Source organism: Rissa tridactyla, chromosome 2 (genome assembly GCF_028500815.1).
Source record: "Rissa tridactyla isolate bRisTri1 chromosome 2, bRisTri1.patW.cur.20221130, whole genome shotgun sequence".
Classification (NCBI taxonomy): domain Eukaryota; kingdom Metazoa; phylum Chordata; class Aves; order Charadriiformes; family Laridae; genus Rissa; species Rissa tridactyla.
Genome location: NC_071467.1, coordinates 71305641 through 71322987, shown reverse-complemented (window position 1 = coordinate 71322987; position 17347 = coordinate 71305641). Strand labels below are relative to the sequence as shown.

General features: G+C 39.6%; 1 protein-coding gene across 1 annotated transcript in view; it reads right to left on the bottom strand.

Annotated features, from left to right (window-relative positions):
- MOCOS (molybdenum cofactor sulfurase) overlaps window positions 1–17347 on the bottom strand; it is a 224795-nt gene that overhangs the window by 25640 nt on the left and 181808 nt on the right. Inside the window, exons 7-9 of the mRNA XM_054192941.1 lie at window positions 14745–14861; window positions 11383–11829; window positions 4046–4208 (exon numbers count right to left, since the gene is read on the bottom strand). Coding sequence (XP_054048916.1) covers window positions 4046–4208; window positions 11383–11829; window positions 14745–14861 — 727 coding nt within the window. The remainder of the gene's footprint in view (window positions 1–4045; window positions 4209–11382; window positions 11830–14744; window positions 14862–17347) is intronic.

The window sequence follows — 17347 nt, the reverse complement described above, 5'->3', positions numbered from 1 at the left end:
TGGGAGCCTAACCATTAACTGCTTCAGTCAAGATATAAGAAGTTGTCTTTCTCCGCAGGGGCTTATTTGAAGTTACACCGATTTTCTCAAAGTGGGTCCTGTGATAGCAAGGATTAGTTATACTCTTCACGTCAAAAAGAATAGGAGATGCCTGTTAACAACCATATAGCCTAAGAAAATTATTGTGAAAAAATCAGAAATGCAGTTTCTCAAAATTAATATCTCTCTCCCTCTACCGAAGTAAAGTACAGCCAGTGAGAGACCAAGCACAAGCCCTTCCTCTCCCTCTGCTCTCACCCCCTTCCTCAGGGATGAGGGGAATACCTGGAGCTCCCCAGCTGCCACACAAGCCAACTAATCTTGCAGGCATGCCAGGAAAAGATCCTACACCTTCATGCAGATTTGGCCATGCCTAGAGTCCCAGTCTGATGTCTTTACTACCCACAGTGGTGGCAGGATTGCACAGCCGCGTCAGTCAGACAGCGGATCTGCCCATCCAAGGCTGGTTGTTAGACAGGCTATGGAGACACCCAATGTGCAGGGGTTAAAGAAAGAACATGAAGCAGTGTCTCAGCACACAGAGGATTCAGCAAAAGGTATTAAAGTAGTTACTGTCACACTAAATCATGCTGACAATTTTATTTTGTTGGACAGAGAAGACCGAGAATATTAAACCATATTGAAATAAAATAGCCATAAGCAAATTTTCCACTAATGAAAAGTTCTAAAGGGAGAGGAAAGCACGTGCCTGGAGGGGGAGAGAGAACAGGCTCATTATGTTTTAAAAGTGGCACAGATAAAGTCTTCACCATAATCTAATAGTGTAACAGCAAAATGTTCTGTAAGAATGCCGTATACTTGAGCTATGAGGGATTCGCCCCACTTAGCTTTAGGCACTTACCGGAGGCACCTAATCCAGCAGCACAGTTGCCTTAGGCTCTCTCTATTGGCGAGAGACGCCTCCAGACAGCAAAGGGTGGTCTATATGGCCATCATCGCCACAGCCTCCTCTCACTATGAGGAAAGCGCAGATGACAGCAGAGAGACTGGTAGAGAAAGCAGAGTGGTTACTGCCTCCTTGCAGAGGAGCAGGAGGAACAGCTAACTTTACTGCAGTTATCACCCGGTCAGCTGGGAGCCGCTGGGTTTTTTCATGTTCACTGGAGCGGGGGGATTCAGTACATGTGCAGCTCAAAGGTATTGTCTCTTTTTTTTTCACCGCCGGCACCTCCCTCACCCACTCCTCACCACCAGATGTGTCCCCATCACACTGCGAAGAACAGAGAAACTGCACGGGGACTGTGAGGGCAGGGTGAGGACAGAGGGAGTTGGAGGAAACACAACTCGTCATCTTGGAAAGATGCATGTAGCTGAGGAAAGGCAGTTCGGGTGGGAGGCATCTAGTGGGAGAGAGAAACCCACAAACCAACAAAGCTGGAAGAGACCTGGAGGTGGCTGTAGTCAGCAGGCAAGGTGCTACGAATCTGAAATACCATTAGCCACCGACGCAGGCCAGTGAAGGCTCTGAGCTGCGCAACAACCAGCCTGCCTCATCAGAGGGCTACTGCTCCTCACCGCACTGATCGCTGCTCCAGCTACACAAGTGGCGTTCAGCTTCAGGTCCTACATTAGCAGCAAGCTACGGACAGGCTGGAGAGAGTGGTGACAAAACCAACAGTGATTAATATGGGATTTTCAAGGAAAGAGTCAACAAATTAAATTAAATTTCTCTGCCATTAAATTATTCTCGTGGGAGATATAACAATGACCCATGTATGTGAAGGGATAAAAGAAAAAATTAAAAATTAATACAAATAAACAAATCATGCATTTAGACTGCAGGTAAGAGGGAAGAAAACAGAATAAATATTGGAACAACTTCCTGCAGATTTATCCGCTCAGTCTTACCCTGCTGGTTTGTATTCCCACCACTGTGCTACCTTATGAGCAGTAACCTCTGGAATAGCCTCCCCAAGCAAATGAGAGCCATTATCTCACTGTCTGGCATTAAAAAAATATCACGGTTCCAAGCACACTATGGGAGTGAAAAATAGCAGGACTATTATAAAAAGAGGGTCCAGACCACCTTATGGGCGAAGACTATTGGTATCTAGAGTCATTATACAAATAATAACATTACTCTACTGTTACATACTGGCTGTACCAAAGCAGGCTATAAATAAATGCCAACTATGATTCTGTTAGAGCACGCTAAAGATCTGATCAATCGCTTTTGGTTAGAAAAGTGATCCATACACTTGGTCAACCATTTTGGGTGGAAATAGTTCTTGCTTTCATGGGAAGTGAGGTGAATGACAGTGAAAACTCCAAAAATAACACAAAGTAAAATGTAGGATTTAAAGGTGAATTTCACCCTGGCACTAACTCTGGCACAAGATTCTAAATCTCAGTGAGAAATGAGGGCCTTGACTGTCATTTTTGTCTGAGAAAACTTATTCCTGACTCTCTGAAGGTCAGTGAAGGTATTATTGACAGGCAAACATACTAATGGATATGCACTTGTCTGAGCAACGTGGTAGTAGCAAGGAAAAAAATGAAGAACATACTCAGAAGAGTGGAATGAAGCAATCAAAAGGCTCAACAGGGCTGAACCTCTGAAAATGGATAAATGGAGAAGGTTTGAACAAGACTTCACACTGTATCTGCAAGCAAGAGGTACCTTGCTATCACACTGTATCTGCAAGCAGAAAGGAAGAGAGATGATGGAAAGGAACTGAATTACTAGAAATGATTAGTTCTGAAGCACTTGGTAATTTAAATATTGTGAGAGAAGGCTGTCTATGCAACTGTACTACAAAAATTTCAGCTGTAAGGTGCTCCAAATGGAACTGAAGTGAATTAACAATACTTTTTCAAAGAAAAGTTATAGAGGTGAGAATGGAAAATAGCAGTGTTTGTGCCAATGAGCCAGTCTGGAATCCCTAAGAAGAGACCAGATTGTGTTTGGAATCTGAAACACACACAAAAAATTGCACAAGACTAGTGGAATTACCCAAATGTACATTTGACAAACTTATTCCAGACAAAATAAATCAACTGGTGAGACTTAATTTTATGGAGGGTGCTCAGACAGCTGAAGAGGACAACAACTGCAATGGACAAACAGAAAGGAGACTGTAGCTACAGATCCACTCACAAGGATTTCTAGTAAAGGGTGAAAAATCTGAATATAGATCCCTCGTTTTACTCTAGCTGCTGAAAATGCGGGCACATATATTATTAATGTTTAAGACATACAGGCTGAGTAAATGTCAGAGCCCAGGGAAATGATGAATACCATTCAGCCACATACAAACTCGGCATTAATAATGACTTTTGTGGAATGCAAACCTGTTACAGCATTCAGTGCTAAAAGCACTGTTAGCAAAATAAATAATTTGCACCCCCAAGTAGCAAAGACCTTTCTGTAATACTTTCCGTAAGTTTTTTTCCTTTTTTTTTTCCCTCAGCAGAAAGTAAAAAGGGTTTTGATGAATACAAAGCAGCACAAACATCATGAAATACTTGCCTGCTAGTGCAAGTATTTAACTGAGCTAAATAATGTCTGGTCCTTGTTTTAATGCACGCTAATTTCCACTGAAGAGTTACCCCTCTAGTCCCACAGCTGGAAGGAGGAGGAGAGCTATAAGATGGGAAAGTCTTTGGCCGGGGTGTTTGATGTTAGACTCCTATTACATTACCTTTGCAGCAATAACAGTCCCTGCAGGCTTCATGATGTGGAAAGATGCACTAGTCAGTAAATTTCCACATCTGTCAGTTCGTTATTCCTTCCTGGAGCATCCACCTTATGACTGCACATAAGGCAACACTGTCTACACTCTGCCCCTCCCAACAACAAGGCAGGAAGGTACCCAGGGCTGTATGTCACAGCCTGGGCTTTCTTTGCCCACAGCTGGTAGCAGAATTCGTCCCTGAAGTCAGCAAGCATGCGCAGCATTCCGAAGTTTGGTGGGTGCATGCAGGTGTCTCTGCCTAGAAGTTTGACGCCAATAATGAAGGGGAGAAACGGATACTGTTTACTAACCTTCTGCCTGAATGACCATAATTTTTTGCTCCAGATCAATTGAGGGATTTACAAGACACAACCTTGGCTCCTGCTTCTGAGTCATGCAGACTCCGTTCTGGTTTACAACCATCCAGTTTCGGTCATACAGCAAACCCTGGTTTCCTACTGGCCATTCTGTAACCTGGGAAAGCAACAGGAGGGGATACAAAGATTTAGAAAATGCTAGCGGCATTAATAGATTAATGCTGAAAAGAAGAGAGGGAAAAGAAACCGTTAATGAAATTCTTTGAAATCAGGAAAATTTGTGCAAGCCAATGACAGCCTTTAAAAATAGAAACCTTAATTGCAAATCAAAGATAAAGATACCACTGCACAAAGCTGACAAAACAAAATGGAGTTACTATAATTTGTTACATACTATCATACATTTTGATTTAACAGAGCTATAAGAACAGAGTAAACAATCTCTGAAACACTGAAAACCGTTTTCAGTTTTATACTCATCCATTTTTAGGACATCTCCCCCCAACAATTTTCTTTTAATTTTAAAAGCATGGACATTTCGTGGGAATTGTATGAATTATGGCAAAAACAAACACACAAAAAGCAAGAAAAATGTGAAATTCAAAATTCTGAAAAACCTTGTTTTTCATAAAACTGGACTCACTTTATCAATGACACTATTTATTTGAGAAAAACTCCACCACTGAGGCTTCTGGTTTAGCTAGGAGAGTAATAGTTTCTCCAGATCCCCTTATAACAAAATACATTGTTGTCTTCTTTGCTATCTGTTCTTCCATTACTTCTATAACACGCTTTACATCCATTAGCCTATACAAGCATATTGTCCTTGCTTTCATGTAAATTTTTCTGGTGAAAAGAACATCTGTTACTGATGCTACACAGATGGTAATCTTGAAATCTAAAAAGAGAGCAATTTTAGTAATGCCTTTGGGTGATATTAATAACTGCTTTCTCCTTCAGAATGTTAAAATATTAATACCATTCTTTTAACATAAAGCTGGGCATTTAAACATATTGCTTCAGCTTGTATATGCTTTCTAGTCACAGTTGAATATGGAGAAAAGTTAACTACAGCTGAACTTTGTTGAGTTCTTGTAGCGAAGCTTAGCGCAGCTCACATGAATTAACTGGCAAAATACTTTCGCAGAAAGTAGTGAGAAAAAGATGTCAGGGACAACCTGATGATCTGAAGTAAAGCATGGCTGGAAGCACCGGTTAGATTAATTAAAAATCATATTTTTGTTTGGCATGTTCTCTATCCAAAACCACACAGAATCCACAACATCCCATTCTTATAAACTTTTCCAGGTTTTATAGGAGCCTGCAGCAGTAGCTTGACACCGACGGCCTGACTAGAGAAAGCCGAGGGCAGGCACTTTGGAGTTGAAAATTTAAAGCATTAAAGCTGAACTCTAAATAATTTGGCCACAGTGCTATTAACTGTATTAATACAGAAAATGAATGGAAAACTTTTAAAGAAATGTACTTTATCAACCTACTTGATTTATAATATTCTTTGGAAGTTTTTTAAGTGAGCGTGGATGCAAAAAATCAGTCAAATATTGAAACTGTAGGTCTGACAGTGTCATCTGAAACCACATTATCCAAGCACCTCAAACTGTCAGCACCTAAATGATGTGAACCTTTGCCCTGTGTTTTAGGAGAGGAATCATAACCCAAAAACTGCAGTATCAGCTAAAGAACAGACTTTTGTCCTTGCTGGAAATTATTCTTTGGAGAGGCCAGTATTTTTTGGTTATCCTGTATATTTAGATTGCAAAGTGCATTTGGAACAGCTGGTGATCATCTGAGAGCTGCAAGAATTTCCTGCTAACAAATCTCCCTTCCAAAACAGAAGTTCACTAATCGGTAATACATCCTCCCATGGATCCAACAGATCTTTACAGGATTTGCAAGATATAAAGAGCAGAATAAACTAAAAGAGCAGGAAAATAGAAAAAGAGCACAAAGACAATGATTCATAGCTCCCAATTGTAACATTCAGTTGTTTTGGTTCCACTTCAGGACAGCAATTGTATTCAGGAAATAGCTTAAGTATTTGCTTACTCTTCACTGAAGGCAAGATGTTTTATGAGCAAAACAAAACATTCTCTCTCTAATCAGTGCTTCAGCTAATTCTTGCATGCTGATAGGCATTGTGGGGAAAGCCCAGCTAACTAGGTAGCAGGTATTTGGAAATAATCAACGCTTTCCATTCAAGTTATCCCTGGTAGGTCCAAAATAATGGCAAGTAATCCCATGCCGCACTCAGAGATGCAGCACACGACTACAGCTCCTCAGCCCATTTCCGCCCTTCCTCTAGGTATTTGCCATTGGAACAAGAATCACACATACACGTGCCCAGCAGCGAGTCCCTGTCCTCTCATGGATGTCCCCCGTACACTGTCAAGTACCCTGCTTCCTCTCCACTTTTCAACTTACTGTATTTCATATGTTGCTAGGATCCCAATAAATAAAGTTGCAACAATAAAATAACCGTGTACCCTCCTTAGACAGAGAGTCGCAGGCGACCATGAAGCAGTCAGAGCTGGTTTGTTCCTAATACTGACACTGGAGACAAGCATGGAAGAACCTATACGTTCCTACTCTTAGTACTTAGGCTTACGACCTGTGCAGACCATCTCCCACCATTATTTCAAAGAAGCTGAAGGGATTGTTAAATGATTACAAGCAACCGAATTAGAGCAGTTCAAGCAAAGTCTGCCTGCTCTGCTTTCATCTGAGACATGAGAAGGGTGGTTCAATTCACGTCCCTCACATGATGTCTGAGATGTCTGCCCAAGGCTAGCAGATAAGACCCAGGCTGCAAGGATGATCCACATCCCAGTAAACCAGCAGCAGGAGGTCAGGCAGGGCACTGAAATGTCACTAAATACCTATATTCAGGCAACCAATACAGTGAAGTAAAGCGGCCAATGAAGCTTACTGCAAAGTAAAATAACACAGCTTAGCATACATCGCAGTAAGAAATGCCTTATTACATAGCTTCTAAATTGATTCCCTGAAGTTGTGTGACCATCTCTGACTACAGAGACAAATTAGAAGGGGAAGGACAGAAAGAAAGCAGGGACACCATGATTTTACTGATAGATGCTAGCATACACCTTCATTCCCAGCATGGCAGGTGGGTTAATCATCCAATATGAGGTCTTCTCTACCTATCATAAGCCAGGATCATTGTTTAGTACAGCCAGTACATGGTATTGTCCTATCTATCTGCTTTAGTCCATTTTTTTTCTTGTAATGTAAAAATATCCATTGCAAAAATATGTTTTTTGTTTTTTTTTTCAGAATTTTCTTTAAAACATTTTGCACTGCATTTCTCTATAGTTCACAGTAATGTCATCATAAAGGCTAACACAATTTTTGAACACATTAAAGGAATCTCTGAATAGCTTTTAAATTATGTAAGTTTAAAAATGTTAGTGGTCTACATATAATTTATCCACTGATCACTAGGAATTTGCATTGTATTTTAAATTAAAAGCTAATTTGTCTTCTGTGTTGAGATGTAATTTTTATACTTTGAAATCCACTGCAAGAATAATAAAGCTATTAATGTTTAAAGTCCTAACCTTTTGCACTGGGCACATTGCATTATGTAATTATGCAAAATTCATTGACATGAGAGATGTTCATGTTTAAAAATGCATGTTTAAAACACATTTTTATGTTGGAAAAGAAGAAAAAAGTGGTCTGGGATGGAGGTTACTCCTCTTCTCTGCTTCTGCCCATTTAATAAAATAATTGTAGGGAAAAGAAAGCACATTTAAGAAGTTGAGTTAGAATATTCTGCCCTCTGCTTCCTGTGCCATGTGTACTAAACCCATGGAATGACACTGTACAGAGACCTTCCCATGGTCAAGAACACTTTCTAAAATGCTGTAGGAACTAACTGACCTGCAGTGAGCTGATGATCTTCATGCCAAGCTTCATCCTCCCAGCTGCCAAAGCACCCTGCACTGTCATTTCTCTGGAGGTCAGGCACCTCCCATACTAAACCACTTAGAATAGAACAGAGAAATCAGAGTTTAGGAGAGGAGGAGATTATGTGACTCTAAAGGGGAGATTAAACAGCTGTGAGTTTGTACTCACATCCTCATCGAGTTTGTCCTCCTGTAACTAACCAAGTCATCTATCCTGCAACCAGTAAGTCAGAGGGCAGATTTCACTGGCAGATGGGCTGGGTCCTGCACACACAGTTATTTGGAATTTTCCACTGCATATATTATTTTAGGCAAACCCAAGTGATCATGTACTTACAGTAAAGCCTATTTAGTACACATGCTAAAGGTCTGGCCTCCCATACCAGCTGGAAGCCTGCTCTTGAACTTACAAATCTATGAGATTCTCATCTCAAGTATCCAAGTATCACAAGATGAGTGAATTTATTGCTGCCCAATATCTGAGCCACTTTCACCTTTTCACATCAGCTAGCTTAGAGCTACCCTATAACTGATACAAATGGAGATCAAATTTTGAATTGGGAAAATACTTTTCTAAATTTCCAACAACTACAAAGTGTCTAAATGTATCTGAGATTTAAAACATGAAATTGAATTTCAGTTCTTGAATTCTAACTGAAGACCAAGGAAATTACAAGCTACATGATTATTGTTTCAGAAGTTCATGAGTTTACTAAAGTAAGGAGATAATATAACTTTAAGCGTGAAGTCTGTATTACAAAGACCACTAAGAGAATGGCAAAGGAATAATTTTCTATAGGATTCAGTCCTTTAATGATAAAGCTTAGAGATGCTGGTATAATCAGTATTTTAGAAGGTAAAAGGATTTTCAGGATTTCATTCCATTTAATTGTGGTAAGGTTTATCTAGTATGTCTTGCTTCACACTCCAGTGCATGCAGCATGGGTTATTTTCCCTTTTCAAGGTGATACGGGCTGAAGTTGCAGTAATCACATACATAGATTTGTGGAGGGTGGTGCACTCTGCAGTTAGTGATGGTGTGGGTTCTGGCAGAGTTGCCTTCATATTCTACTCTTACCCATCGGGAAGGGACCAAGCCACTGCTTGATTTAGAATAGGATTAACTGAGTTTTAAAGCTCATTACAAATGGTGGGCTGTAAGTTGCCATTTTTACCTCTTCTATAGGCAGACAATGAGATTGACAGATCTTTCACAGGCTGATTATAAACGTACATCAGGTCTAGAAGTGCCACTCAGGCTTTTGGGAAGAAAAAGATCAAGAATGCCTGGTGGACAGGAAGAAAATCACAAAAGCAAACATGTTTTCTTTGAGGATATACTTCAATATAGAAATATTGTATATTTCAATATAGTATATTGAATCTTCAATATAGAAAATCGTACTAATGTATCTTCTATAAAATAAGTGGAAATGCACAAAAAATGCTCTTTGAGAAGCGGAGGAGAAGAACTTAATGCTATTTATAGTGAATTTCCAGTCCTTTCCAATACTACATACTAAATCCGGTATATATTTAATTGTAGATTGCTCTTTGGCAATACAGTGCTGAGCTAACTGGGTTCTAATGTGGATGATGCTTTGCTATCAAAAAATATCAAAATGCACTTCAAAAATGACTCTAGCCATGCAAAACTAAACCTCATAATTAGTTGCAGTTTTAATATCTATTTTGAAACCATTCAAATCAGCTAGTGTTAGGTGTGTAATCTAAGTTGCCTTGGACTCCTCTTGTAGTCAATGGAAAGAGACAGAAATATCCAGGAACAATTCGTTTTTCCTACTGCACATGCCTATTTTACAATAAAATGAATTAGCGGGTATCCATCTCTCACTGCTTACAGAATAACACCTAACTTCAGGGGGGTCAGCTGAGGTAAGAAGAGCCCTGCTTTTACACTGGGCCTGTTTACACGTCTGGCACAAGAGGTATGCATTAGGCATGGGGATTTTCCCCCTCCATATAAAACTGCAGTTCTGTCTGCCAGGGAGCTCCAGTTTTGTATAAATTTATCACCTAGAGTCGTTTACCCTCACAGAGCTTGAAGAGAAGAAACCTGGCTCAGCTTGTGGGGAAACATAAGCTTTCTTTCATGCTTAGGTACGTCTTACCTGCTCCTGGCCACAATCACTTCAAAGCCTTCCTAGCACTGAACGTTGTCGTATGTATCTCACAACAGCAGCCTGCACATTAAAAATAGAATTTAACCCCAAAGAGCCCTGAATAATGCTACAATATGTTTCAGCGGCTTCTGTAGTGGGCTTCTGTAATACAGCTATAATGACTGCAACACATAAACAAAGGTTAACACGTTTTCACATGAAATATGGGATTACTTTGATTTTCTAAGCAGTTTGATTTAGTGGGAGGTTAATAAGGGGTGGAAATTGTTTGTTCAGGTCTCATTTAATGCTCAAAGATTGTGCCTTTGAATTAAAGACGTCATAAGCCAAACCAAATTTAAAAATGCAGTTGTTTTGTTGATCATGTAACAGTGTTTGCCTTAATTCCCCAGCCTCCTTTTGCATTAAGAAAAAAAAAGAATAAATCATGATCAAACCAGCTGAGAAGGCATATTTTAAATGCAGGTGATTTGTCACTGGATTTGACCCCAATTTTCACTCAGATGTGAGACAATGACATACACCAGCAAGTTTTCATAAGGAAAGTTATACCGTTATTGACATTCATTAAATCACTTCCCAGTATGGTACTAAGCAGAGTCACACTCTAGGTCATGTGTGGGCCATACACCTATTTCATCATGCATTATTTAAAAAAAAAGTCACAGCTAAGGTGATGATATTATTAACTTGGTAAAAAAGCAATTAAAATTTTCAAAGAGTGAACTTTCAAATAGTGCAGCAACACTTAAATGTCATATTTCTGTTGCAAATGTATTTTTAATGATAACATTTCTTTGTAATGTAAATCGGCCTCCTCTCAATTATAACATGTTAATCAAGTTATTTCTCAATTGCTGCCTACCCATCAATGCCTACAAGTCCATCACATGTCATTCTGTAAAAGCATACTAATTACTTGATTATATTTTAGTCAAGTTTTGCAAATCCAACTATTTTCTTCAAGACTGCTTATTATGTGCAGATTTGTCTGTTGCAGGGGGGAGGGAGGAGAGCCAAAGACACATTTGCATCCTGTAACTTCAGTCTAATTGAAAATCCTTCAAAGTACCTTAGCATGCAGGACTTGATCCTAGAAATGGGAGAAAAGGAAAAATGGGTACCCAAATAGTGCTTCCTAATCTCTCATGCACATTCTATTCCTGGCTGACATGTCCGACAGGGGTAAGCCAAAACACAAGGTTGAGATGAATATTTAAGAATGATTCAAAGCATATACCTCAAATGCAGCGCAGGATTTGATTGGGTAGAGGTAAATGTTGGTGACAGTGATGGGCTTGCCACCTCTTCTACATGTTGGTACTGCAGTCTCAGAAACAGCTGCCCTTATGCTTTCCGCCTCAGCCTCCGGTGGTTGCCAGTTGACAGTCGTCTTTGTCACAGATGAATTGTTCCTGAGTTCTCTGTCCCAGATGTGTGGTATTGGAGACAATTTATCTGCATTGTTAAAGGATGGGTGGTCATCTGGGACAGACTCTGTCGTCAGCTTTGTAATAGAGGACTGTAAGGGAATCTCGGTGTCTGACTTGGAGAGTCTGGTGGCTATGATGAATTTCAAAAAAGTCTGTGCATCTTCAAAAGAAGACATGTAGCCAAAGGATATTCTCACAGAACCAGTGGGACGTCCATCAACTAGGTCTATATCATCTCCACAGACATGGCCAGCCTAGTTTGAAATAGCAAGAAAACCAGAGAGCCGTTACAACAGACTTTGCTTTATTTTATTTCCCTCCAGTTTTACGTAGTTATTAATGAGATGCTTAATTCTAACCTGAAAAACTGTTTTCAAAAATACAAAGTTAACTCATGAATACACAGAGAAAATGGAGAAAAAAAATCACAACTACCTTATTACTTACTCAAGCTAGGAATAAGATTGTTTTGAGATGCTTGTCCTATTCTACCCTAAGGCAAGGGAGACTTCTCAAAAACATGTCAAGAATCAGAAGTTTGTATGTCCCAGGATGGCCTGTTAGCTAGGGTAGTCTCCAGGTATATTCCAGTCTCATCCACATAGTTCACTGGGATTTAAACTGTGATATTACATTCAGATAAGTGAACAAACCATGAGACTGATGATTCTTCTGGGGAAGGTTTCTTGATATTTGCTGTCAGAACAGTTTCATTTTATACTATCAGTGGCTTATTCATGGCTTGTGCTAAATAGATCAATGGACAGCTATACAGCTGAGAACTGGTCTGGGTCTATTAGCAAAACACAGACTTGAATCTAGAGCTCCAGCTTCCAAAGTGACTTCCCTCGTCATTGGTTACGCAGTAAATCTATCTTGCTGATCCAGTCGACACATTGCTTTCAGGATGGAGGGAACCAGCCTTCCTTCCCCCTACCACTTCCTCCTTTGAAGAGCACAAGTTGCCACTCGTGAAAAATCTCTGTTGAAAAAGGCTTCCAATACCCTAGTAGTGACCTCCACAAAAATACCCCTCCATCTGATATATCTTTCATACAGCACACTCTGGAAAACTCTTCCTTAGAGTAGAAGTTCCTCCTTCAGTAACTGGGTCAGTGAGTGCTGCCAATTACCTCTAGCGAGATAAACTAGAGACCCTCTTTGCTCATCCATCTAACATTAGCTCACCAGTGGACACAAGATTTAGTCCTAAGTCAGCATCCTTATTCACCTAAGTGCAGTAGCTTGTATACTTTTTTTTCCTCATAATTTCGTTTATTTATGCATTTCTGTTGCATAAAAATGGAAATGTGAATAGATTATTTACATGAGGGCTTTTTAAAGTAAGAAATGTCACAGTTCAATGAACACCGATGCCATTTATGCAAGAAGAAATTAAAAAAAAAGCACCCTATGTCAAAGCATGCAATGCAGAAGTAAATATTTTAATGCAGTTTGATGTAGTTTTTATCCTTTACGATAAAGCAGAAGCAACATTTGCAAAATTGGGTTGCATCTGTTAATATACATGTAACCCTTCTGCCAAGTATTGATTGATTGACTGAGGAGAGAGGTTCCTGCTGTGCAAATAAGTAAATGAGTTCCTACCTAACATCCTAAGAAAACTAACCACATTTCTCCAGGGACCCTTGAGGACAGGAAGTCCTCCCTCACAAGCAGCTTGAACATGGAAATCTTCATCAGGGAAGGAAGAATACAGTCAGTACCCTGGGAAAAGGCAAAACCAAAGTATATGTACAAGTAATGTGATAAAAGGTGCCTTTCCCTACACAGTAATTTTAGTAACTTGACTAGATCCTTCTCAAAGGACTGATGAGAATGTCCAAAAAGAACAACTGCTTGACTCCATCACTTCATCACACCACTTTCAGCAGATTAAGTGTCTCTTTATAACTTTGTGTTTTGCCTATCCCTGTTTAAATCCCACTCCTCAGCAAAATCCTCCTTATATAAGGCGATCCAAGAGCATTGCAGCTGGTCATTTGGCATTTTGCACTTCAGCAGGAAGGCAGACCTTTTTTCCCTTTCTTAAGAGCATCCTGGGGAGCCTGCTTCCCCTCGAAAATTCAAGCATCACTCACCTGCTCTTAGGAAAACTATGCATGAGGAGACTATGGACATGGAGCTTTCCATAGTAAATCAAAGCACCATTTTGCCAAGGAAGGTATTAAAGAGCTCTCCCCTTTTAAGAACTTGTGCTATCAGTCTTGAATATAAATGTGTTTGCAAAAGTTATCTAAATGTCTCTGTGAAATTATAAGGGAGCTATTATATCAATACAGCCATTATAATTTCTTATCTTTTGAAGAATACCATTAATAAAATTTTGGATTGTTCTGTATTAATTTACTGTAATTTCAAACTCTAACAAATATGCAGACATGAAGCCTCCCCCACTTCATTGTAACACATCGTGTTACACATCTTTTAATGACAATTTATAGAAAATATTAATCATCAAGTCTTTACATTCATGTTCTAATAATCTAACACACCAGTAATCTAGGTAGATGTCATCTAAACTTACTTCACTTTCTGAGATTCACCTTGTATTCTCATTTATTGTTTCTTGTCCAATTATTATATGCCTTTGAAACTGTAACATCCAACAGCAATAGGTTTATAATACTTGAACATTATTAAGTACAATAAAGGATACTTAAGAAACAAGAGGAAATGAATTGTCCAGGAACTTCCATTCTGCAGAAACGTCTGTTATGGATTTCATGTAATTCCAAATCAGAACAAGAAGCCACAATTTCATATTTTCCAATGAAATACAAACAAGCAACACATACTGCTTTGGGTCCATCAAGTTATTTTGTTTCAACACCTCATTTCAATGGATTGAATTTCAGTCCTTTTATTTCTTTAACATGCCAATTGAGTTGAAAGGTCAGAGAAAGCAAATACAATTTACCTTCACTCTTAAAGTTGCAGAGACTCAAAACCACAGGACATGATACACTTACCTTATCCCTTAACTATGTAGGGTTGGGGTTTTTTTGACACAGAACCAGATTGTCTTCTCCCCTTCAAACCCTTCCTTCAGGAAATTCAGAACTGAGAGCCAGAGGATGTCTCCTGGGCACGGAATCTAGATATTTTCCATGGGCAACATATCATGTAATCTCATTCAGAAACTAACCTGCAGGTTCCTTTGGATGTCCTCATTGCTTATACCCAAATGTATCTGGCAGGCTCCTGTGTTACAGAAGCAACCTGTGCGGACATGTATGTTGTAGAGACTGGCCATCTTGTCCACCTTCCCGATTCAGCAGGAGATAAGACATAGGAGAATGAAAAAGAGACATTTTAAAATTGTGGTAAACAAGATACAATGTTTTAAAGATACAATTCAATTGAAGGTAAATTACTTCTCTAAATTATTAAGAACTTACTGTAGCTTTTAACACTCCCATACACATTAAGGATTTTTCAGCCTTGTTATTTAAGCTGAAAGGAAACAGTGATGGAAGCAGAAATGCTTATCTTGACATTGAGAGCGAGTGCACTGAACACACACACAGCACACACAGAGCGTATCAGTTCAGGTCCTGATCCTGTTAATGATGGTACATGTGCTTAATTTTAAACCTGTGAACAGCTTCATTCATGTAAGGACTGCTAATTACAGGCCTGCAGTCAAGTGTCATTCAGTGTCTTGACAGACCAGTCACCTACAACTGCATATGCAGAGACTGAAAAGAGGCCTGGGGCACCTCTTCAGTTAGCTGAAGGAAACCTTGTACTCCAAGGATCTGAAACTGCAAGTCCTCATTACAGAAACTGACTGTATTTGTGGGATTTTAGAACAGAAGTGCTTCAAGAATCAGCCCCCTAGTAAGCAATAACATCTGACAGGGCAGGGACTAAACTGGAATACCTCCTTGAGTCTTCCCGATACGACCACCCAGTCCACCAACTCCCTAGTGTACTTTTTCCTCATGCTGTGCTGTTCTGTGTTATACCATTTCCTTATTGTCCACAAAATAATAAGTGGGCAGAAATACAATACTTGATGATGAACTGGCATGAATAAATTATGTGAAGGAATGAAAAAGATGTGCAAAGAAAACAGAAGCACGTGTCTATAAGCACATGTCTATATGTGCCTTGGAAGGAGACGCACGCACTGGGAGGATGGCACTGGCAGGACGGCACTGCAGAGAAGAGATATGGATTGTCGGGGTTTCATAGCACAGCTAAGAAACAACGGAAGCACACCATGGGGATCCTCTTAGCACAGCTAAGAAACCATGGAAGCACACTGCAGGGATCTGAAAATGCTTTATGTTTATTTCAAAAAGCAACAACAGCAGCTGGTAAGGTTAGCTGAGCGGGTATAGCTACCACCAGCTATTTCTTTGACAATAAATGATGAGCATTCATTCCCACTCAGATGGTCAGAAAGGTGGCATGAAATCTGGCGCATCCTATCTCTACCACAGACTTCCAGAACAACCTCACACAAGCTGCATTAATCCCTCTGTGCTTTTGCTCCTTTTCTGCAAAATGGCGAGCTGAGAGCTCTGAGAAGGACCCTGCCGTGCCTTCTCGCAGGGAGCTCAGGCTCAGCCACACGCAGAGCGACAGCTCAGCCTAAAAGTGCAGGAATGGAAGTGCTGACCATCTCAAACTAAGCAGTTTCCTAACTGTGAGCTCAGGCTTCATCTGACTGAGGTATCAATGTAAACATTCAACCAAGCTTTTCTAGCTGGCTTAATCTCTACTGGCTTTTTTTTTTTTTTTCAACATAAATTCTGTTTGTATAGGATAATAGCCCAATACATGTAGCAAATACTGTCTGGTATTTGACATCATCAATCTTCTGATGCCAGCCTATCTTCTGACATCTCCGAGTTTAACTGTGGGAGATATCAAGCACCTTTAACTTTATTATCAACTGCCTGAAAAACCAAACCCTCTGTTAGAATTTACTCCAGGCTGAAATAATTCAACCTAAGTAGCGTTTAGCTCTGCTAAAAGCAGTTCAAACAGCATTAATTTTTTATTTTTTTTTCATGTGAGGGGCACAAGGTACTCTGCACAAAAGTGTGCTGTACAGACAGAAGAAATCCTGCATCATTCTAGTGCACAAGTTCTCAAGTTCACACTTAAATATGTTCTGCCCCACCAGTTCAGCTCAAAATGGTTCCATTCTCAAATGGAGATACAATCGGAACCACCTCATACATCCAGACTTGGAAAGCAGAGAATAGAATCAGTCCTGAGATCCCTATTAATGCCTTGGAGAATACCCTGTGTTCAAAGCATGTTTCTCAAATCAAAGTTATAGTAAAAGGCATCTGTTGAGAAATACTGTTGTGGTGTCATTAGCTTTGTTTTGCCAGAAGACTTCAATCTGGGAACAATGACATTTTCTTGACTTCTTTTTTCATTTAGATGAGAGAAGTTGTCATCCTGGCATAACACAGTTTGTCATGGTGCTAGTGACTCGTGGGTGGATCTATCGTTCTGTTAATGATGACAAGCAAGGCAAAAATCATGACAGATACTTCACTACAGAATTCGTACAGTGTTTGGGCTTATTTGCTCAGTATAGAAGGAGCTTTAAAATAGATAATATTTTTATTTTTGTTATTTTTTGAAGAAACATTCCTAGGGCAGCCTCGCTTATGAAAGCGTATGCAGTGTAATGAAGTTTTCGTGACCCAACTTCGAGGAATTGCTAATAAGAATTTTTTATGCATCTTTTTCATTTTGTCAAATAAATTATTACTGTTCTTT